This window comes from Medicago sativa, chromosome 7 (genome assembly GCF_051527215.1).
Source record: "Medicago sativa cultivar Bolivia chromosome 7, Bolivia_mono, whole genome shotgun sequence".
NCBI classification, from domain to species: Eukaryota; Viridiplantae; Streptophyta; class Magnoliopsida; order Fabales; family Fabaceae; genus Medicago; species Medicago sativa.
In genome coordinates this window covers 31,098,692-31,123,518 of record NC_140755.1, presented here as the reverse complement: position 1 = coordinate 31,123,518, position 24,827 = coordinate 31,098,692, and the positions used below count along the sequence as shown (strand labels likewise).

At 32.3% G+C, this 24,827-nt stretch overlaps 4 protein-coding genes across 4 annotated transcripts; 1 reads left to right on the top strand and 3 right to left on the bottom strand.

Annotated features, from left to right (window-relative positions):
- Window positions 1-2,323: 2,323 nt before the first annotated feature.
- On the top strand, window positions 2,324-6,938 carry LOC146905581 (CCT motif family protein). Its single transcript, XM_085723156.1, has 3 exons — window positions 2,324-3,258; window positions 4,506-4,736; window positions 6,576-6,938. Exons 1-3 carry the CDS (start codon window positions 2,461-2,463, stop codon window positions 6,597-6,599), a joined length of 1,053 nt encoding a protein of 350 aa, XP_085579282.1. The 5' UTR covers window positions 2,324-2,460; the 3' UTR covers window positions 6,600-6,938.
- On the bottom strand, window positions 6,814-15,838 carry LOC146905580 (vacuolar-processing enzyme-like). The gene is made up of 8 exons (XM_085723155.1): window positions 15,358-15,838; window positions 15,056-15,212; window positions 14,671-14,756; window positions 9,519-9,718; window positions 8,106-8,154; window positions 7,740-8,024; window positions 7,308-7,514; window positions 6,814-7,109 (listed from the first exon to the last, which is right to left on the bottom strand). The coding sequence occupies exons 1-8, from the start codon at window positions 15,721-15,723 to the stop codon at window positions 6,966-6,968; spliced, it is 1,494 nt and encodes a 497-aa protein (XP_085579281.1). The 5' UTR covers window positions 15,724-15,838; the 3' UTR covers window positions 6,814-6,965.
- Window positions 15,839-18,507: 2,669 nt separating this feature from the next.
- Window positions 18,508-19,392, bottom strand: LOC146905579 (uncharacterized). The gene has a single exon (XM_085728578.1). It carries the CDS (start codon window positions 19,390-19,392, stop codon window positions 18,508-18,510), a length of 885 nt encoding a protein of 294 aa, XP_085584704.1.
- Window positions 19,393-19,869: 477 nt separating this feature from the next.
- LOC146905578 (uncharacterized) lies at window positions 19,870-23,090 on the bottom strand. The gene is made up of 4 exons (XM_085723158.1): window positions 22,929-23,090; window positions 21,410-21,505; window positions 20,626-20,707; window positions 19,870-20,306 (listed from the first exon to the last, which is right to left on the bottom strand). The coding sequence occupies exons 2-4, from the start codon at window positions 21,425-21,427 to the stop codon at window positions 20,083-20,085; spliced, it is 324 nt and encodes a 107-aa protein (XP_085579284.1). The 5' UTR covers window positions 21,428-21,505; window positions 22,929-23,090; the 3' UTR covers window positions 19,870-20,082.
- Between the last annotated feature and the right edge of the window lie 1,737 nt (window positions 23,091-24,827).

Below are 24,827 nucleotides of genomic sequence, written 5' to 3'. Positions count from 1 at the left end.
GAGGGGGGTGTATAAGGAAAGACTATCCATGCACCAAGCCCTCAAGGGCCAACTACCTATCCATGCACCAAACCCAAAAAGAGCGTTGGGCGTGAGGGGGGTGTATAAGGAAAGACTATCCATGCACCAAGCCCAAAAAGAGCGTTGGGCGTGAGGGGGGTGTATAAGGAAAGATCGGATAGATAAGACTCTTGATGCGTTGGGCGTGAGGGGGGTGTATAAGGAAAAACCTAAGTCTCACACAGATAGATAAGATTATTGATAAGAGTTTATAAAGAGGAGGCACTCCTCACCATATGAATCAGTTTTGTAAGGATGAGTTAGGACCCAAATTTCAAAAGAACACCATACCCATATTTTTTTAAGGAGGAACACCATACCCATATACCCTGTCTCGTTTCATCGTAAATAATTCTTCCATAATATTTATATTTAGATTTTATTCATTCAAAAAAATTATACTAACGTAATTTTTAAAATACTTTTTCTTTATCAAAATTAAATATCAAACTTGGTTTGTGTTTTTAGATTATGAATGTGTTTGTTTTAACTTTTAAAAAAATAAATTTTATGTGAAGAAATCTAGAGACTATTTTTTTAAAGATTTTAAAATTTTTTAAAGCTATTTCTGTTTGTTTACTATCTAAAAAATTATTTTAAGAAAAAAATATTTTTAACTAATTCATGTATTACCTCTTTATTTTTGCAAGAAAAAATGATTTTGAAAAAAACTGATCCTAATAGTTTTTTTTATTTTAAAGTAAAAAATGATAATTTTGAATGCACACATGGAAGATCTAGGTTCGAACTCTCATAATGTCATTGAATTCGGATTCGACCTCTAAAGTCTTACTCCCTCCGTCATTTTTCATAAGAATATGTAACAAAAATTACGAGTATTAAAAAAAGGTGTTGACGTAATAAATTTGCCTGAAATTTAGGTGATTATTACTGATTATCATTTTCATATAAATGTATTCATTGTTACTTTTCATATTCCAAGACAAATTGATACTTCTTCCATTTCAAAATGAGTGTCGCTTTAGCCAATTGCACACAGATTAAGGAATGAAATGAAATAATCATTAGACAAAACACTTTTATTAAACTGCCCTTACTTTATAAGAATAAAGACAAACTAAAAGTTGCATTGAAAATTGTGATAGAAAAATTTGAGTATTTATTGAGGGTAAAGTTGAAAAAAAAATTAAAGTTGTATTGAAAATGTAAAATGACACTCATTTTAAAACGGATGGAGTAATATTAATAAGAAGTATATTTTGAAAAAAAAATGAACTAAATATATACATATATATATATATATATATATATATATATATATATATATATATATATATATAGTCTTATATATTTTTTTTGTTGGTTTTAACTAGGGTTAATAGTGCTTTACCCCCTGCAATATATGTCATTTTCAGTTTTCCACCATGTAGTTATTTTTTTTAGTTTTCGTCCTTGTAATTTGAAGATTTTTGGTTATGGACCTTCATGAATTTCAATTGTACAAAATCAATGATATTGCCGGAGGTTAAATCGAAATTTGCTCAAATTATACGGGTCGAAATATGTCATGAAGGTCCAAAACCAAAAAATCTTCAAATTACAAGTACGAAAACTAAAAATAAAATTTACAAGGTAAAAAACCGAAAAACGACTTATATTATAGGGGCGTAAAACACCATTAACCCTTTTAACCATTGGTTAGTATAGGAAGAAAACCTTAATAATCCAAAGTATGATCAAAAGATATGTAAAACATATTAACCATCTTAGTCCAATCATTTGGTTAATAGTTTTATATCAATTTTATTTTTGGTCTTGCTAACAAGTGCTTTAAAGACATTGATTAAAGAACTCACAAAAAGAAATTATGTCTCAAAAATACAAGTCAAATATATGTTAAATTTATAACCGTACAATTTTCAATGCAAAAGTTGTTACTTTTATATGCTTAAACAATACCATCAGATCACTTGTTAGTATTTTCCAATTTTTTTAAATGATTTTGTATAAGTATTCTATGTGGAATAAATTTTTCTCAAAATAAATTAACGACCCATTAATAGTAAATATTAAATGATTTGACATAGGACGAGGAAGATGATCGAGTAATCTAGACTACCATTAATGGATTGCCAAAAAAAACTTTTAACCCAATCTATTATCACCTCATCTCTTCCCAAAAGCGAAATCCAGATAACATTGGAATCCACTAATTTAACCAATCACAACACCGCACGTGTCCAATGGGCCCCACATCACATCATCATCTCTAAGGTCAGTGTCCTCTCTCTCAACAAAAGTCACACCCTTTTTGCTCACTTTTCTCTCCCCACTCCATTTTCTCATCATAAAAGCTAGCTTAGTAACTGTGCTTGAATCTTGAAAGAAACTGGTTTTGTAGTTTTGTTAGTTAACAGTGTGTGTATGTGTAAGTGAGTGATGTGCAACAAGAATAGTAGTACTCTTTCACCACCAAAAACAAAAACAAAAACAAAATCTATTACTATGAAGAAGAGAAAGAGACAAACCAAAAAAAATATATGTTCATCAATTTCACCTTCTTCATCATCATCTTCCTCTTCACTAAAATCACGTAGAAACAAAACAAAAAGAAAAAAACCAAAGTATCTTAGTCTACGTTTACAGCTCTCAAAAACAGAAACAAACAAAGACCAACCCAAAAACAGCAACAACAACAACAAAAAAACACAAAAACAAGAACAACAACAACAACAACCGAATCTGTTTGCTCATCATCATCATCATCACGAAACAGAACACGACATGCACGAAGAAAACAATGTAGCGTTACTCTTCACATCCGACGGTGGAGCAACGCTAAACGGTCTTCTAGAAAATGAATCGACTACGTTAACAGCGGTGATGACGACGACGGAGGAAGAAGAGGAGTCATTGTCAGTGATGAGGTGTCCGGTGATGGATCAAGGGTTGGTGAGGAAAGCAATGAAGAGGAAGAGGAATGATCATGAAGAGAGTGAAGAGAGATGGGTGAGTTATTCAGAAGTTGTTGAAGAGACGAAGAAGGAAATGATGGAGGAAGTTAATAGTACTTGTGTTGGATTTGAAACGACGTCGTTTTTTGGGTCTTTGAGTTTGAAGCTTGATCATGATGGGATATTGAATGCTTGGTCTGATAAAGGTTCTCTTTATGTTGATGGTTGTGATGAGGCTCCTCAGACTGTTCCTGATTTGTTCGGTGGTTCAATCCCTCCCAATGTAATTTTACTAATTTTTCATTTCAATTTTGAGATTTGTTTCATACATATTTGATTCGAAGTGAGTTTGACAGAATCACAGTGTTATCGTGATCCGATTGGCTTTGAAGTTGGCAAAATTACTGTGTCGCGATGATTGCCTTTGAAGTTGCCAAAATCACTGAGTCACCATAATTTTGCCAACTTCAAGCTGAGGAGACGAATTTCATTTTTTCCAATTAATTGAGTGGCTCACACACTTTAAATGTGAAGAAATAGGAAATTTGGAGCTCGAATCTCGGTCTCTACATATTATTATCCTTGACACAAAACATCTATTTTGGTGCCATTAATGGCCCAGATTTAATGGCACGGTGCCATTAATGGCACCAAAGTGCTACCCATTATCCTTGTAGCTTACCATTTAGTTCATGATTTAAGCCAAATTATAATTTGCATCAAGTTCATGATTTAATATCTATGAAATTTCAACATTTTTTTTAATAATTATTGACTTTAATTCTTCGATTATTCTTTTAAAAAGTGAATCAACCAGTTTAAAAACAAATCATTGATTATGAAAATATTATATTAGTTAGAGTTTTTTTTAATCAGTTATGAGTGTGGTCTAAAATTAGATTGCGTCAGATATTTATTTTATTGTGATTGTGCATGTGACTGATTTTTGGTATTTATTATTAATTTCTTTTGTGCATGTTTTTGGATGGTGAATAGTGATGATTTCATTTTGGCACCGACAACTTTTTATTATTGGTTACTTTTTGGCAAGGGGCCTGCTTGATTAGGATCTTACATTTAAAACACGATGGTGAATTATAAAAGCATTTTGCTTTTCTTTTACCCTTATTTCAATGGCCCCGTTTGGTTGTGATATATAATAATTGTGACTCTTGTTGGAGGAATTGATCATTCTTCTGTTTTTTTGTTATTAATTTACTAGTTAAATAATAAATAATAAATAATTAATGTTGTGAATGTTGAGATATAGTTTCAAAATATGTTTATGTGTGACATCCATAATGGTTTAAATTGATTTTATAGGATTGAGTTATGGTGTGACAAGGATTATAGATATTTGAATCTCTCAATTATTTTGACGAGGTTTATCCAAGTTGATGCAATAAATTGAATTGTTAGATACAAGAGAAAATCTTTTAGGTGGTTATGCATCAATTTAGAAATATATTATGGACCCACTTGTTACTATCAAATGAAGTGTTTTGATGAAGCTATTTGGTATTTGTACAGGTATTATGGGATGGTTATGGGTGTGATGTTAATGGGAACACATGGAAAGTTCCTGAAGGTGTTGGAGCTAGCAATAACAATGTGAAGGTGAAGGAAGAAATGGGTTGGAAGCTTGGGCAGAGAGAGGCAAGTTTGTTGAGATACAAAGAGAAGAGGCAAAGCAGACTCTTTGCTAAGAGAATCCGTTATGAAGTTCGCAAGTTGAATGCTGAAAAACGGCCGAGGATGAAGGTACTATTTCTAACTTCATCACCATGCATTTAGACATATCTGGTTGTGATCTGAATTGAGAAAGTTTTGTTCTAGACAAAAGAACAATACATAGAAAAAATTACTTGAAAAGAAAGGAAACTTTTTTCTGAGTGTGTGTGTGTGTGTGTGTGTTATTTTGTTTGAATGGTAAAGATATACTCCCTTGAGTTTCAAATATAAGCAAAAAAAAAAGTCAACATGATATGCAACTAGAGCACTAGATGTACTCATCACCCTTGTACAATATAAACGAGAAATAATATTTTTACAACTGTTATGTGACAACTTTTGAACAATTTTCTTGGTCATATATACTCTCATTTTGTTCTTATTTTATCTCTTCATTTTTCTTTCTCTATTGTTTTTGACCAATAAGAAGAGAGAAGAAAGTTGTCTCAAAAGTTGTCACAATGGTTGTATAAATATCTTTACTCAATAAACAAATACACCCAAATAAAACGAAGGCAGGACCAAACAAGCAAACACCAAGAAGGCAAGTACACTCATTGCTTCAAGACATGCAAGCATGCCACAAATCCTCAGACCTGTAACTCCGAGAAACTCTACTATCTGAAAAGCGAGAGAAAATGCCACACCCTAACAAAGAAGGGTGGCAGAGGCCAGCAACCAGTCAACCATAGGTAGATCGGCCCGTAACTACCCCTTCACCCAACGCTATCTGCTCCAACACAAGACCGGAGCCACTTCCCACTCATAGTAGGTACAGACGTAACCAGGATAGAGGTTATATCTAGTACAATTTTGTTTGGAAACTCGGTATACAGACAAGGACTGACTAATCTGGGTTAAATCTAGTACATTTAATTTTAACAATTTGAGGTATTCTCTACTGGCCCATCTTTTACTCCAACACCATAACATGGCTTGTCGGGTTAATAGTAGGGGGTTTGAATAGTGATAGGATGATGGAGTGGGAGTATAGGAGGAAGTGGATCTAGATTCTAGAGGCAAGTTGTAGTTCTTTCTTTACATGTAACATTACAAGTTTTTCGTTCTCAAAGCGTAGCTCAAGTGGAAGTTTGAGAAAAAGTTCCAGAGTTTACTAGCATATAACTTGCTAACAACTAACATTTACCTACGAAAGAAGAACGTAATTAATCTTACAACAGTAGGACTAAAACATATTGAAGTCTCATTTAAATAATATGTTCAATATGTCATAAGGCTGATGAATGTACATGTTAAGAGCTCTAAATGCTGAAGCTAGTAGAGAGGATTAGAATTGAAATTCAATTTATGAGTCAATTATATACTAGCATAAAGTGTTTAATGACCTTGTCCCATTGATTACACAAAAAGGGCACTCTCCTGTATTTGGGGCTATGGTGGCCTACCTGTCTGTTGTGGACCTGTTGGTTTCTAGGTCCAATGTTGAATTGTAGGCATATGTAGTAAAAGTTAAATTTTTGACAGAATTTGATGTTTCATAAAGAAGTGTGGCATATGTAACATATGGTTGATGGTTGATCTGAGAAGTAAAATATGAACCACTTATATAAAGTGGTCTGTCCTTTGATTCATGTTGTTTTTATATTTTTTATAATCCTTTAATTCTTACTGATATATATGGAAAAAAAATCTGATTGTAAAAAGCAAAATTATCTTATTTCTCCACAGATTATCTTGTTGCAAATCTGATAGAAGCTAAAATGATAGTGGACCGTATGAATATTACGCGCATCTGCATGCTTGTCTATTCAGTCCTCAAAATATCATAAATTTGATGTTATTCCTATAAGCTGAAGAATTTGGTTTACTAATATTAACTGAAATTCTTCTTGTTGGTACATTTTGCAGGGACGATTTGTGAAGAGGGAATGAAAGTGTAGTTTGTAATAGACCTTTGTTCCTGAAAGGCGATCGAATTTTCGAATTTCTAATGAAGCTTATAATGTTGGAGATGTCTGGTTAGTTAGATCTCAGGCTATACCTTCAACACAATTAGGAAACTCATGGAGGAAATGAGTTGTGTGACAATGTTAGACACTTGAAAAGAAAAAAGTGTAATTAAAATAATTTAAATGAATGAACATTCTTTTATTCTCTTGTTCTATTGTAAATAGAACTAGTTTTAATCAATTTTATGACTTTGGCATTTTTATTGTGATAAAAATGAACATGAGGGTAGCAATGGACTATAATATATCAATTATTACATTACATCATTGAAGACACTTTTGAAAAATCCTAGTTTTTCTCCTGACAAGCTTGTAATGATGCTGCAACCATTTGCTTTTCTGTGACACTATTATTACACAAGTTAGCAAAGGCTCTTGAGTATTTCCTTCCATAGCTTGATAAGGTACCACAATGACTCTCATAAGTTTTTATCTGCATAAAACAATAAGAAACCATAACTATTTAACATGTAACATATACTACTATTTCATATAAAATCATATATGCTTGAGAGTGCATATTTACAAGAAATTGGTAAGAGATTTGTGCCTGAAAAATTGATATGGTGACAATGTTGAAGAATTTATCCATGAATTAACAAAGTATGTTGAAGAATTTATCCATACTTACAAGTGTTTTTAAACAATCCCAATCATCGACAAGAGGTTGACCAGGTGCACGAACATGGACCATTAAAGTTGAGCCTTTCTCTTCTCCAAACAAAAGATTGCTTATTTGATGGACATTGTTGTCTACATGTTTCCTACGAGCAATTTCAACTTCCAACTCCTTTTGAGCTTTTAACTTATCTTCTGAACCATATGAAGCCCTTTCCAACTAAAACAATTAAAAAAAATATATTTTATAAATCTGCCTAAACGTGTTACAAACAAGTTTTAATGTCGCTGAAACTGCAACGCGACTACAATTGAGATTGCATCGACTACATTCAACTCTGATTTTCCTTGACATCAAATATCGTGATGCGACCACAATTGTTATAGCGGCCCCTATTTAAAACTTTAGTATGTATGTACAACAACATATTGAACCAAAAATTACCTTGGTCTTGAGATAAATTAAATGCGCATCTCTTTGACCAACATTTCTTGTAGGAATTGGAGACTTGAAGTCACCAAAGGAAACAACATTTGTAGTACTAGTGACATTGAAGTTATCATTAACACTGGCAGTGTATAGACCAAGGTATGTTTCATTGTCATCATTAACATTAGTAGGGTCTGCACCAATGTATGTAACTAAAGTATCATTGTTGCTATTTAAATCACCATATTGCAACACGTGAGAACCTCTATCTCCTTGAGAAAGTAATGTTCTCCTGCGAACCTGTGCATTACACCCCAAAATTTAATTGACAAATATAATAAAGTAATTAATTAAGAAAAGGAAAAATTATTTGAGACTTACAGTTTCATATTGTTGTTTCAAAAATTCTTTTGTCATGTCATTTCTCTCACTGCATTATTGAAAAACTTATCAGAAACATCTCCCACAAGAGAGGATGAAGAAAAAATTGAAAGAAAGATGAAATTATTATTGATAGGATAATAAAGTAATTACATGAAGCCATTTTAAAGACTATGTAGAGAATAAGAATATAACTATCAATTAACTATATACCACGAGTCTATTAACTTATTTCTAACTAAAAGAGACTTTATGAAATCCAGATGGGTATACAAAATTTAGTTGGTTGTTAACTGAATCGTAATAGTATATATAAAAATTGTTTGTAGCACTGAAACCATTATTCATCACAATGAATAATTTTTCCTTTCCGATTCCGACCATACTTCAGCACGCTAAGGGGTGACAAGATCGCAAAATCATACGATCCTACGAGTTGGATCACGATTTTGACTACCTTGACAGTGATACAAACAAAATTATAATTGCAATATAGTCGCAGAGGTAAGCACAATTGACCGAACTGCGTTAATAAAGATCGATGTGTCCATTGTTTTTACTTTCATTTTCATTTAATCTTCTGTTATTGGTCGTTAATTGGTCTCTTTGTACTCCTCGTTAATTGGTCCCTTTGAACTATGTTGTCCAAATATTGAGAGCATGGCTCTCATGACATCGTTCTAGAGTTTCATCTAGGTGAAGCGAACACCTCCATCTGAGTCGATTGATGAATAATGATACTCATCGTTGTCTACACTTCTTGTGTCTTTGTGGTTGAGATAACCGCTAATTTGATCTAACTAATCATTCAAACTAGACAATGTAACATCAACATGGACCTTAAATAGATTGAATTTTCTAGCAAATGGATCTAGCTTAGTGTCCATATCTATCAGATAAGTGTTCATGGTTGTGCAATATAGTTTGCAACCTTATTTGTTGCTGATTGCGAAAGGATTATCTACCTTATTTGTTGCTGTAAAAAAAAAAAGACCTTAAATGTTCAACGAATTTTTCAAAAAAGATTAGTCATTGCTGAAAAAAAAGTTGAATACTTCGTATATATAAATCTAGGTGTATCTATACTATGATACAATGGTAAATCAAGAGTTAACTACCAATTAACTAACTATATGGTCAGCCATTTTCTTGGACGAATTTATCCTTCGTAACACAAATTTAAATATACACCCCTAATAATTAGAGAATTTAAAAATGCATAGTGATTATAATTTTTTTTTAAAGAAATCAAAATGATATATTACCACAAAACAACGGACTATCTAGACGGCACAAGGTGTACTATCTAAAACATCCGAAAAGTATTACAAGAGTTCAGTAAAAAGAAAAATAAACTAGCCAATACTTGCACATTAAATAATGTGTTCCCTCTAAAAAACAATAAAAAAGTACCTGTCTTCCATCCATGAAATGCTGTAGAGATCTCCCAAACAAATATTATACTCAGGTGGTGGAGGTGGATATGTGTCTGGGCAGTAAAATGCGAAACTATTCTCTAATGCATTCGAAGCAGTAGTTACATAGATGTTAATATCATTTGGAAGAAGACCTTCAAACATGCTCCCAGCATCACATGCTTCCATGTATATCACCTTTTTTTTTTTTTTTCATTAAATAAAATAAGCAATGCAACTTTCATTGAAATAAATAAAAATAAGCAACGAAACAGTTAAGAAACTTTTTTATTTTTTTTATAGGGGTAAACAGTTAAGAAACTTGTAGTATATCTTAAATAAACTATGTCATATGCTATCTATCATTATGCCGTCCCTTAACTTTGTTTATATATTATTTTAAGAAAATCTGATTAAACAATGACAAATTTTTCAAGACAAAGAAGCAAAATCGTTAAAGGATTTTTTTTAATGATAAATGTTAGTATGTTAATTTATTTTTTGAAATAAAATGTTGGTATATTAATTATTGTTAGTTTTTTCTCCATGCCAGAACTTGAACCTAGAACTTCCATTCCTTAATTCTTAGCTCAAACGACCTCACCTCAAAATCGCTAGAGAATGATAGTTATTCCAATTGAGAAATGATATTTTGGACAACTTTCTCTCTCATACTCATATGATGTTGTTATCCTCTCTCTTCCTTTTTCTCTCTCCATTGTTTTTGACCAATAAGAAGTGAGAAAAACAAGGTTGTCAACAAAGTTGTCATCAAATGGATGTCAAAATATCATTACTCATTCCAATTAGGTTGACATTACTTATCCAATCTGACACCCACAAACAAATGCATATAAAATTTGATTCATACTTTATTTTTGTCATAACCATCTAGTCTAAAATGAACGTAATAATATAAAGTTTGAAGGAAAAGTATGTAAAGTAAACATGATTCAAACTCGATTGTTAGCTATTCGCCTTTAATTGAAGTTTACTGCTTAAACTCAATCACTTGGTTAACAATCTTTATTTTGAATGCATATTTCTAATGAGCAAAGTACATGTGTAGAATAACTAGAAAACTTTTCCTTCCAAATTTCCAATGGTAATTAAATAAGTTTACTAATTAAATTTGAGGTCGTTTTCATGTAACTAAATTTTGTTGAAAGTACTAAGTACGCATTGAGTAAGATTTATATGTATCTTAATTTTTAGGGTTAATTTAACAAAATGACCTTGTAATATATGTGATGTCTAAAAAACGACCTTGTAAAATAAAAAACACACATTATGACTCTGCAATTTGATATTCTTCTTATTTTTGACCATATAATATATGTGTAGTTCAAAAAAGTGACCTAGAAGTTGAATTCTTTCATGATTTTTATTAGGCATGTTTAGGACGATAAAATATGGATTTTCACAAAAAATTATATTTTTCTGACTATGGACGGATTAATTATGAATTTTTATTCCTCGTAATTATCAAATTCTTAAAAATTCATATTTAATTCGTCCCTTGTTGAAAAACTTCAAAATTTCGTGGTGAAGGTTCTTATGATGTTCTAACCAGCCTACAAAATGAGAGAACAAAATTAGACCCGTGACTATACACTTACTCGGAACAAAATATAAATTTTGCACGTTTTTGTCGAAAGATTGAAATAAATCAAAACATCTTAAAAATGCTATTAAATTCGGCATATCTTTTTCATGTATTTTTTATAGATATCTATGCAATCAATCAACTCAAAATTCAATTTATGGGTCAAGATGTTTGTTTTTTCGTTTTTGAGTTTTTGGCACTTTAAAAATTCACAATTAATATGTCCCTTCTCGAAAAATTCTACTTTTTCGTGTAAAGCTATATTTTAACAACCTCATGTCCGTAGAAACTCATAAAAAATTCAACATCTAGATCGTTTTTTTGGACTTCGTGTATATTAGGTCATAAATAATAAGAATCTCAACTTAGAGGGTTAGAATATATGTTTTTTTTATTTTACAAGGTCATTTTCTGACTCTGCCCATATTAAAGGGTTAATTTCAACAATTAACCATATTTTTTAAAGTTGGTCTACTAAATAGGGAGTGAGAGTCACATAATTAATTTATTACCGATTTACTTCACGTCCTTTTTCAAGACCGCCATATGTATAATTTAATGTCTAATTCTTCATTTGGACTTCCATTCACAAGAATTGACACACTACCCCCAAAAACACACGCCTTCATCTATGCAATCCACTTAGCCACAAACCCAACCCTCCGAAGCATATATTCCAAGAAAATCCACTCCACCAAATCATAGACTTTCTCGAAATCCACCTTAAGAATTAAACACTATTGTTTCCGTAATCTAGCCACCTCCACCACCTCATTAACAATCATCACCCCATCCACCAAATGTCTACCTTTCAACAATGTCGATTGTGATTTGGAAATAACCGAGTTCATCACCTTAGAAAGCCTTTCGGCCAACACCTTAGCAAGAATCTTATACAAACTACCTAACAAAGAAATTGGTCTATACTCTTTAAGAGATAGAGGGCATTTCACCTTTGGGATAAGAGTAACAAAGTGTGATAAAAGGCACCTCGGTAACACTTTGATGAGTCTATATTTAGTCTATTTTTATGCATTATTTAGTTTCGTTTTAATTAGATTTAGTTTTATTTTATTTAAATATTATTTCCTTTTTAAGCTAGTTTACTACAAATTGCATATTTTATATTTTAGGAACGAATATATGATGGAAGGTGTCTTGGAGCAAAAGAAAGGAGTCTGGAGCTGATTTGGAGCAAAAATACGAAAGATTCAGAACAAAAATATAAAGCCCCCAAGTCAGAAGCTTGGCACGGCCCGTGCCAATATGTGGCACGGCCGTGCCACCTCACAGAAGGCCTTTTTCTGCTTTTTCTTCGGGCCCAAGTTACTCTGTTGTAGTTTTACTGATTAGCCCTTATAGTTGCTTAGATTTTAAGTCAATTGTAAAGCTATAAATAGAGTAGCACTCCATCATAAACATTCATCTTTTGTTCTTGGAATAAAAGTTCACTTTTATATTATTCTTTTATTGTTTTCTCTCTTCTTCCCCCATGTCTACGATGAACGTTAGTGAGTAGACTTCTTCGTCTTGGGATTGTTGGGGAGTCTAATGACATAATCCTAAACAAACCAAGCTTAAACCCTAATTTCTATGTAACCCTAATTTCTAATCTAGATTCACCGTCTTAACGTGGATTAACAATTATCAATCTGTGGAAGCGAAAGCGGAGGGTTTGATAATCGTTAATCCATCATCTCAAACATCAATTCATAAAGCGAGAGCGGAGTCTTGATGTTGGAACATGTGAATCTAGACAATAATTGCAAAACAGTGAAATAGTCTTTGCAATTATTGAGACAAAGAGTAGTTTCAATCCTCTATGCATCTTCTAGTAATCAAGTCAGTGAAATAGGCTTGGTTACTAGAAGTAAACTCTCACCGGACTTTCATCGGAAAGGTGAGGGGCTAAGGGAAATCGGTCTTTAGAAATTAGTGTGTAAACCATGAAATTAGATGTTTAAGTCTTGTCTAGTGAAGGGTTTGTTATTATGACAAACCAATAATCCCAAGGCTCTTTTATTATTATTGTTATTTACCTTCAGCAATTAAACCCCTTTTTATAAGCTTTCTTCTCTTCTAATCATTCTCTAAAAGTTGATTGAATTCACAACTCCCTAGCGGAACAATACTCTTTCTTACTACTATTACTTCGATAGGCCGTGCACTTGCGGTTTGGCTCTATCACACTTCATTACCATGAAATTGGTTGAAAAAGATCCTTACCTCATTTTTGATAAGATACCAAAATTGCTTAAAAAAAGCAAAATTGAAACCATTCGGGCCCGGGCACTTATTCCCATCACTCTCCTTCACCACCAACTCAATCTCCTCCATAGAAAACGGAGACACAAGGAAAGCATTATCGGCCTTGGAGATGGAAGCAAAATTAACTCCATCCAACTTCGGTCTTTCCCAATCGGAACTCGCCACATGCCCCTTAAAATAATCAACCACCACCCTCCTAATCTCATTCACTCCAAACACCCATTCACTATCCACCTTAAGCGCTTTAATCCCATTCTGATGGGTTTTACTCTTAACACAACAATGAAAGAAGTTAGAATTCACATCCCCCTCTTTAAGCCTTTGGACCTTGATCTTTGAAAACGTAAAGTCTCTTTACTTTTCCATAACCTCCAAAGTTCCTCAAACTTTTGCTTTCTAACAACCGCTTCTTCATTGGACAATAAACCTCGATCACTTTTCCCATCTAACTCCTGTATCTCATCTATCAACGAAGCTAATCTCATCTCTACATTTCCATACTCCACCCTATTCCACTCTCTAATATCACCTTTCAACCCTTCAACTTCGATTTTAACACAAAACCCATCCACCCTCTTCCCCCATACTTCCTCCACGCCTCTTCCACCACACCCTTAAACTTACGGTTTTCAAACCAATGATTGTTAAACCGGAAAGGTTTCGGGCCCCAATCGGTAGTATCACCCTTTAACACCAACGAACAATGATCGAATACATCTCCTAAGCATTGCCCACAAAGAAACATTCCCCCAAAACTCCCCCCATTTCTCCGAAATAAACGCCCTATCAATCCTACTCATAGATTGACCATTGGAATTATACCACGTAAACTTTCTCCCCACAAGATTCACATCCTCCACCTCTAAGTAATTAGTCATTAAAAAGTTCTATTTCGCGTCTATAATCCAATAGTTCTTTTGAGTTGAATTTACGATGGAATTACCTCCCTGTTTATCTTGGTTATTCCATGACTTAATTTTATTTCTTTTGTTGTTTCGTTTGGTTGGGCATCTTTGTTTTTTGATGTTTTGTATTTGTCCATTTCGGGCAAATTTGTTTTGTTTTTTGGTGAAAGGTAGAGGGCAAAGCCCAATTTTGAGAACATCCTGTGCTTCAATAGTTTCTAGAATAATTCAGTAGTCTTCATTTTTTTTTGTTAAGACATATCAATTTCACCTAAAGATGATGTTTTTGGAGTTAACCTAAAAAGTGACACCTAATTGATATGATTCGATTGAATGTATAATATATTTAAATCATGATGCATAGAACTCACCATCTTTTTGTAGGATTTAGCAGCATGTTTCTTCTTCAACGCATCTACAAAATCATTGGCATAAAGAAGACCCCCATTTGGCATGCCTGCTCAGAAACAAACAGATTTAGAAAATAAGAAAATATACCTACCCAAATAAAAGTTTTTTTTTGTTACATGATATATAGCGGAAAAGATAAAAAAAAACAGAAAAAAAAGAGAATCAAAGAGGTGGAATGAAAAAAAAAATATTTGAAAAAAAAATGCCATTATATGAGATAAAAAATTATTCTTTACACTATAGTTTTATAAATTTATCGATTTGTATATATCAAAAAAAAAAAAAAATTATCGATTTGTATATATCAGGAAAAAAAAATGACAATATAAACATAATATTACTAACCAATTGAGCCAGGAGAGCCATGGTCTGCGTAGAAAATGAAAATGGTATCATCAGGCCCAGTATCCAGAACCTTACCACTACCTCCCTTGGTAGCACTTTTATTACCACTAAGCACTGCTAAGAAGTTGTCGAGATTTCCATAATCTCCAATATAATCCTACAGAAGTTTCACAATCCATGTGCGTATCACTCATAATTTAAGACCAATAAAGAGTGCTCCGAAAAGACTCGTTAGTATTTCTTAATTTAAAATTAATAAAAAATACCGAACCACAAAGAAAGCGATGGAGATATATATGTACCTTGGGAACTCCAAAATAAACATCTGAACCATTTGGATGATTGATTAAAACGCCAGGCCTAGGGTTTTTAGGATTATGGGCAATGTCATCATACATGAAAACAATGATATTTTCATCTTTAAGACCACCTTTTTTTAATATTTGGTAGGCATGACAAATATCAGCTTGGTGTCTATAATTCTCAAACCCATTAGATCCTGCAACTAGTAAGGCCCATCTCTTCCATGTTGTAGACTCACCTTGTGCAAAAACATTATCTAATGGCAGATGATTAGACAATGGACGCAAACCTTCTAACATTGTCACAGTTACACTCATCCACATTGAGACTATCAATGCAACCCAATATTTATTCTTGTGATTCATTTTTGTATACAATCTGTTTGTAAAAGAAAAACAATTTGTGAGAATAATTTAAGAGTGATACATGTCAGTGTAACCTATTCAACATGTATATATAACATCTGAATATGATAATATTATTTTTTTTTAAAGAAATCATAATATTATGTTTTAAAAGTCAATGAGCTTTCCCCCTTTAGTTATTGCAATGTAAATGGCTATAAGAAGTATAAGTTATATTTTTAAAAAAATAACTTTTGCTACTCTCTAAAATAGTAATTAAATAAATGGTATTTAATTAATTTCTTGACCAAAATATTAATAAAAATTAATATTTACTGTTTTTTTCTCTTTGAGTAGAATATTCAACAAAAAGCAAATATTTTAATATAGTAACAATTTTATATCTTAAAGAGTCAACAAACATTTAATGCATTCATTCAAACAATTTTTTTTATGAAATATTAATATATATTAGTCTATAGACGAAGTAACAAACATATCTTAAAACTCACAACTACGATGGGTAATTTTTATTTAACAAACCTCAAATTAGTCTTGTGATACAAATTACTTCATCTATTAACAGAAAAAACACAAATTCCTTCGTCCAATATTAACTTTACATCCTCCAAAAAAAAAGAATATAAAAATATTATGTTTTTAATGTAATTTTTTTTTCAACTGGATCATCTAATTAATACTATGTGTATATCTCTCACATTCTTTTTATATAAAGTGGCAATATCCACCTAAAACTCATACCACAACGTCAAACCAGAGTGAGAATCTTCGATAAGCCATATTAATCAGGGTATGGACGCAGCTCACCACCAACGGTCTTCGTGACATCTCATCATTTGGCAAGGAAGTCGACCATCTGTGGGTACCAAACATTATGTTTGACCAATGGAACTTCATTTGATGAAGAATGTCAGTTATATAAACAATGGTTTATTCATAGGAATAATATTCATACAGATGTTGGATTGCTCCATAACCTCTATAACTCTATTATGAAAGCAATTGACATATTCTTTGACGCAACATCTTGTATGCCTCCTAAATTGTCATCTAAAGGAATTACACTCCATAGATACTTCTAACCCTCATACCCTAAGTGCTCCTAATAAATTAATGACTCTTGAACAAAATTCATATGCAACGATTCGGTTAAAGCGCAAGAATTAGTTAATGGACCCTAAGCTAGTTTACAAAAGATTTAAACGGTGAAACATATGTAAAACAAATATAACTCGAATAATACTGAATAAAAACTTTATTAATTGAATCCAACAAATAAGAAGGAGTTCATCATGGAACCTTAATCAAAGAGGTTTAGTTGCTCATAGCAACTGACATGATTGCAAAACAATAGAAAAACAAACCCTAGAGAGAACAAGAGGATGATGGAGATCCTCTGCCTTGAAGTTCCTGATGCTTGACCCTTGCCTTGTACCTCTATATTAGTGAACGAATAAAATAGTGTGCAAGGGTCTGTATTTATAGTGTATGATTACTTCAGGGTCAAGAGAGTGAAAATAGGGTTTTTCCACCAAAAACGACTTGAAAATTATGCAATCAACACTCCCTGGTGATGGTCGGATTAGGAAAGTGTACCAAATCGTTTACCAAGTAATAAAGTGATAAGTAGAGTATCATATCCACATGATTGACGTTTCGTCTAAACAACTCGCGTTATTTATTTTAAGTTGACGATATAAAGTAAAAGAGTTAAAGGTTAGAGATTGCAATTTTTATCTATTTGTAACAGAGCAATTAACCTATTTTAGTTGCAGAAAAGTAAGCAACGGTTAGGTCTCTTTGAATTCCCCCTATTTATTTTGTTGGATATTAAATAACAGTCATATCATGTTTAGATATCTTAAGTAGAATATACAAGGAATGAGGCCGTTGTGACGTTCTAACCTAGTCAGTTGTCAAGCTGTGTAACAACTCGTTTTTAGGTAGAATTATTTTAATTATTTATTATATGTATTTATGATTGTTTATATATGCTTATTTGCTTATGTGTGTATTTGGATTAGGATTAATGGATTTTTAGCCTAGAAGGGTATTTTAGTCATTTTAGAGACTAAAGGGTATTTCAGTCATTTGACGAGTAAGGGTAAATTAGTAATTTTATTGGGAAGGTTATTTTTAGTACTTTGGTGAGAATAGTTATTTTATTAAGTTACTAGTGAATTGATGTAATTATTTGGAGATGGTAATTATTCGATGTTTTATCGAATTAATGAGTAGTAACTTTTTAGAATTTGTTAGTAAGAGTTTTAGGCCCATTGTGAATATTAGAAATCTAGCCCGTTGGTGGGTAGTATATATACTTAACTCATGAAGGGAAATTAGGGTTAGAACATTTAGTTCTCATAACAAAGGGAGGCTAGAGAAAGTGGGAAGCATAGAGAGAAGAAGAGAAAAGGAAGAAATTGGAGAAGAGCAAAGCTAGAGATTGGAAGCTAGAGGGGAGAGTGAAGCCATAACTAGAGACTTTTACGCTTTAAGGTAAGGGGGATAAAATTATTTCATCAAATAAGCTATAATCTCATCTTTTTACTTTTGGGTCATAAGTGCTTTTGTGGGAATTATGTTTTATTTTTATTTTTATGATTTTTGATGTTGAATTTCGTGCTCCTAATTTATGTGTAGTTGTGGGTATGTTGAATTTTAGAGAATTGATGAGATTATGTGTTCAAGTTCATAGTTGATGTTTGAAATACGTTGTTTTGGTGATTTTTACTCAATTAAGTGTAAACCATGAATTTGTGAGTGATTATTGTTCAAACATATCTATTTCACTCGATATATGATTATATATGTTTGTATGTCGTTGGAGTTTGAATTGTTGGTGTTGTTTGTGAAGTTTGGATGAAATTGTGAAACATGATTTTCTCCAAACAGTTTTTGATGAATGGTGAGTGGGGATTCCCTTTTCTTGGGAAGATCAGAAACAGTGATAAGACCAGGATGTTGGTCTAAAATAACACTACACAGCAGTGAGGGAAAAGCTATTGGGAATCTAACTGCATCAGTTTTAGCATGCCTTACAGTTTGTTCAAAGACATACTTACCAAAATCCATCTTCACTCTGGTTCCCACAGCATAGATGAACTTAGCCAAACTTGTGGCTATATCAGAAGTGTGAGTAGTAGGAACCCAGTTGGATGCAGCTATTTGATTGAGAATAGCATATTTAACTGACAGCTTTCCAGAGGAAATTTTTCCCTTTTTTGGCCAAATTCTTATACGATCAGCAGTGATTTCTCTACACATTTGGTTATTAGTTACTTTCAACTCAGCATCATTAACCTCTTCTATCCCCAGAAATCTGTTGATGATATCAGGAGAGAAGTTGACACATTCACCCCTAACATACACCTTCTGATACTCCTGACTCAGAAAATTATCACAGTCTCTAGGCATATTTACCAAGAATTCTCTTACTAGTTTTTCATAGCAATTACCAATATTGCACACAGTTTTCAGGATCCCTGCTTCTTTGATCATACTAACTACTTGTTCCATTTCCATAGCTTCCTTGCCTAGTTCTCTCTCCACAGCCAACCTTCTGTGAAATATGTACTTCCATCTTAGTGCATTTTCAGGAAAGTGAAATGATACCTTATCAATAGGTACATTTGAAACAGTCTTCACAACTTTCCTCTCAGCAACCATATTTGAAGTAGATACGTTAATGTTTGACACATCTTCTTCAACATAGTAGTCAGACTCATCTGAAGAACCCACACTACACCATTTATCCTTTATAACAACAGTTGAAAAATGTTGCCAGAACTATGAAAAACGTTGCCTAAAAGTATAGGGGACGTTTTCCAGGCGTCTCCTATGCGAGCGTCGCCTATAGTCTATGGGGACGTTTTTTCATGATCTTTGGGCACACCTTTTCAAAACGTTGCCTAAACCTTAAGAATAGGGGACGATTTTTTGGGGATTCTAAAGGGGCGTTTTTAAATGTTGCTATAGGTTGCTACAATTAAAAATTGTTGCCTTAAATGTGAATTTGTAAGAAAACATAAAAACGTCCCCATAGCTTACAGGCAACATTTTTAGAGTGTCCTCATAAAATATTACAATTTTCCAATTATTTTAGAAATGTAACCATAGCTTAAAGGCAATATTAAAATTGTCAACTATAACACAAACATGATCAAATTTAACAATACATCCCCAAAAGTTGTAATATAATAAAATAGTTCAAACATTAATTCAACACATAATAGTAAGCAAAATGTCGAATATTAAATAAGTTTAATGCTTCGAAGTGTAAGTTAGCAAAAAGACAAAACCATAGTTCGGTCAAGTTTAATGGTTTCGACTACGATCCAAAATAAAACACCATCCAACTCATTCAAGTTTGTCTTGGAATTCGTCATCCAAATCGTCCACTTCAAATTCATCACCGATGTCATCCTCTTGAATTTCATCATATTGGTCATCCTCTTGAAATTCATCATTTATATCATCCTTCTGAAATTCATCACCTATGTTGTCCTCAAGAAATTCATCATATGCGTCTTCCTCTTGAAATTCCTCATCTATGTCATCTTTCTCAACATCTTCATCGATACCTTGTTGCATATGAAAATAAAAATAAAAAAATACATCAACCGTAGATATTGTTGATTCAAAGGACAATCAAGACATCAACAAGAGTTATACCTCACACAAATAAAAACCAAAGCAACAAGTAAAACATGCTCAAAACAGCACCGCAAGTAGGAAATTTGTTTTGCACTTTTCCCTTCCTAATTTTATCATTACAAGCCCATTTTTAAGTTTCTTCAACTTGTGTCAAGTTATGCAACACAGAAACAAACAAAAAATGCAGAAAAATAAATCACAAGTTCACACAAACATCACAATTTTGCAACACAATCAAAATCCGACCTTCCACACGCTCCTTTCCCATAACAGCTTTAAAAGCTTCGATATCACTTTCCTCCTTTTCAGCTATTTCTTGAAGTTGGGACTAGCAAAAAAATACAAGAAAATATTAACTACTCATAAACAATGTTTGCCGTAACTTTAAATTTTTACATACAATTACTTTTCCATTTTCTACATCCAGTTGCTTTCCTCTACTTCCTTTTCGAGTTTCAAAAAACATTTATGATTGAGTGGGCTCTCTTTTTTCCTTTTCGGGTTGCACAAATCAAAGTAAAACATCTCATGAATTTCTTTTGAATCGATAAGACACACAAATAAGCAAGACATACAAACGACCCAAAAACACTAGGAAGCACAAGACAATGTTGTTGGCAGCCGCATAACAGAAGCCCACCACCAGCATGACAGCAGAAACTCTGCAGAAAACTGCAGCAAACAGAGACAGCAACCTCAACCAAACAACCAGCCACACCACTCATCTCAATAGGCACTCCAAGTGCACCAACTCCACTCATAGAACATACAAGACGGAGTATTAAATCTACTCAACACCACCTCCAAGAAAAAACCTTAATTTCATCCACTATAGAAAATATCTCAACATCCCATAAATTAAAATGCCTACTATAGAAAATAGACATGAATAAAAAAAACACTCAAAGAACCAATCATCCAAGGAATACTTTAATTGAGCGTGAAATTTATCAAATTTTCACGAGTCAGAGAGTAGTTTATGGAACCCATTCGATGGATCCACTTTAGTTGAAAACTTGAAAAATAATACCTGAACACACCAACGCATAGAAGCAAGAACACAGCAACGCAGAGAAGCAAGAACACAACAACACAGAGAAGCAAGAACGCAACAACCTCGAAAATGCTGCAAATGCAGAATGTGTCAAAAACAATGCTGCAACCATATGTTATGTCACGATTGTTAATAAACTTCAGCTATATTATTTGTGAAAAAGGTGTTGCTACATGTTTATACAAAGATAAACCACAAGCATTAGTCCAAAGGATCCTGAACAATTGAACTCTTTCACACAAACAGAAGGCTGCAAAAATTGATTTAGTTACAAATTTATATTGTGAAAAACTAATTTATCATAATTTACCAGATTGATTTTTGTCTACAAATTTTAGTGTAGTGTTTCATACATACCACAAGAGTATAGAAGCTAATTATTCTGCATAACTATGCTTCTTTTAGATAATAGTCCCACGTGTATTTGTATTAACTAGCTTTGAGTTCATGCTAGCTGCATGGTTTATTTAGCATAATTTGTACCTAAATTTCACAAAGATGTAATTCCAAGTTCTTTTTAATGAAGTGTCTTACTATATGTTTTATAGCTCCCATATAGACTAGAAAGAATAAAATCACAAGAATATAAAGAAAATGCCGCAAAGGCAAAACATGTCAAAAACAGTGCTGCAACCATATGTTATGTCATGATTATTAATAAATTTGAGCTATATCATTTGTGAAAAAGGTGTTGCTAGTCGATCGTATATGAATATAGATACGGACACGGAGATGCCGACACCGCTGATAATTTAAGAAACTCATAATTATGTGTAATTATATAGGTCGGTGTCGTATCGGTGTCGGACATGTAATCCAAACGTGCTGCATTGACTGAGTTTCGACACAACTTATCACCCAACTAAAATCCAAAGGCATGGTCATTCAAATCCAAAAAAAAAAAAACAAATTTCAAACAAGGTTCACACAACGAAGTATAATAGAGGGATAACTTGGATTGCTAGACTTGAATGAAAGATTCATTTTAGCCTAAAATAAACTTCTCACCAAAATTGTTGAAGAATCGTCTAAATGGAGAAAATTTTTTAACAAATAAAGAGCTCTATTTAGGTGATTATCAAACATGTTATTAGAGGAAGATAACCTCATCAAAAATAGGAATGGACAAAAACCAGTGAAGAATCAATATCGTAACAACTACCAGAGAGAGAATAATCAATACTTCTAAAGCAGTATCCTTATCATCAATCAACAGACAAAGAAGTTGTTATGTCCCAAAACTCCCAAAATCATATTAACATCTAAAACCAAAATCATTTCATACATAGTAATCAAATTTAACTATAATCAAAACAAAAGCTGAACAAAATCATATTAGGGATGAAGAAGAAAAATTAAACTATAATCAATCAAAAGCTAAACAAAAAATTAAACTATAATCAATCAAAAGCTGAACAAAAAATTAAACAATAATCAACCAAAAAGCTGAACGAAAAAGAAGTAAAATAGAGATAAAGAAGAGACGAAGAATTACATGGATCTTTGGTTATTTGAGATGAGCAACGAGCAGTTTAGAAAAGATTAGGGTTTGGAACGGATTCGGTTCGAGGGTAACATGATTCTTCGATTGGTGAAAGGAACAAGAGATTGGTGGAACTTGAGTGAATGAACTTGGAAGGGATAAGGGTTTGAGTCAATGAACAGGTTAACGTGAGTGAATGAAATTGGGAAAGTTTTTTTTTTTTTTTTTGAGAAGGAAATTGGAAAGTTGTGTTTCTATAATAATAACCATAAAATATAATCCTTCCTTAAAAAAAAACCGTAAAATATAATCCTATATTATATTATTCTTATTATTATTATTATTATTATTATTATTATTATTATTATTATTATTATTATTATTATTATTATTATTATTATTATGTGTTAGATACATAGTTTTGTCCTCATGAGCTTAGCTCAACTGGTAAGGACAATGCATTATATATGCAAGGTCCGGGGTTCAAATCCCGGCCACCACCAAAAAGATACATAGTTTTAAAAATCGGATCGGTTTTGTCACAAAAAAAAAAAATCGGACCGGTTTTCGACTCGGTAAGGTCACGGAGTCAATGGTTCAACCACTGGGTCATTGGTTGAACCGCATGACTGAACCGGATAAATTGGATTTAGAACTCGGTCTTTTTAAAAAAAAAGTATATTTATATTTAATTGGGTTGGATTAGATTAATCTGGATCACACAATCACAAAAAATAAATATAAAAACTAACTAATAAAACTTACCAATTGTCAACACTCATCAAAATTTACCATTATATGTGCATTTCATACCAACACAAATCATTCCATATTTAAATAAATATGTTTAGAGAGAAACAAAAATATTACACACACACACACACACACACACACACACACATCTTCATAAGAGGGCGAATATTTTGACTCCAAGAGTAAGTGTAATAACTTACTCCAAATCTTGACCTTTAATTCCAATTTTGATTAATGGCTTAGATTAATTGATATTGTAGGCTTTAATTCCATTTTTTATTGTAGTCAACACTTATCACCACAAAATAACAAAATAATAAATGTCTTTTAATTTCCTTAAATAAATGTCTTTTAATTGATTGTTTTTTTTTTGTTTTCACGTTAATTTTTTTAGGGTTAATGGTAAAATACGCATCAAAGTTTTTTATTTGACCACAATTATTTTTTTCTTCTACCTTTACTTTTTTTTTACGCTAAAAAAATTGCATATATACTTTTTTAAAGAAAACAATTGTAAAATTTAAACAATTGTATATTTATTCTTCTCCCTTTACTATTTTTTATACGACATATTTTATTTGGTTTTTCATTATAATCCTGTTATTTTCTTATATTTTGTAACATATTTTTGTACTAATATGTCACGAAAAAAATGATAGAGGAAGTAACCCTGGTCTTTTCTTATATAAATTAAAATAATCATCTCCGTTTTAATTAGTTTTTGTTGTCATAGGAATACATAGATGATGACGTTATTTAAGAAAAAGATCAAGAGTTCAACATAACAGTAAAGGAACATGTGAATACAACATAAATATAATAAATTAGAAACATTAACAATATGTTATAATTTAGGCTTAAATAGGTCTTTCGTCCCTAAAAATATATGTCATTTGAATTTTCGTCCCTAAAGTTATTAATCCTTCCAATCTGCCACTGCAAAATTTAATCATTTGACTTTTGGTCCTAATTAGGTTTTTTTGCTGAGGTGGGCTGTCATTAGCGACGTGGTGCCCATGTGGCAAGTGATGATTGGGCGAGGTGGTTGGCTTAAATAGGTCTTTTGTCCCTGCAAATTAAATATAGGTCATTTGAATTTTCGTCCTTGAAGTTACTAATCATATGTAATTAGGACCATTTTTCAAATGATTAATATTT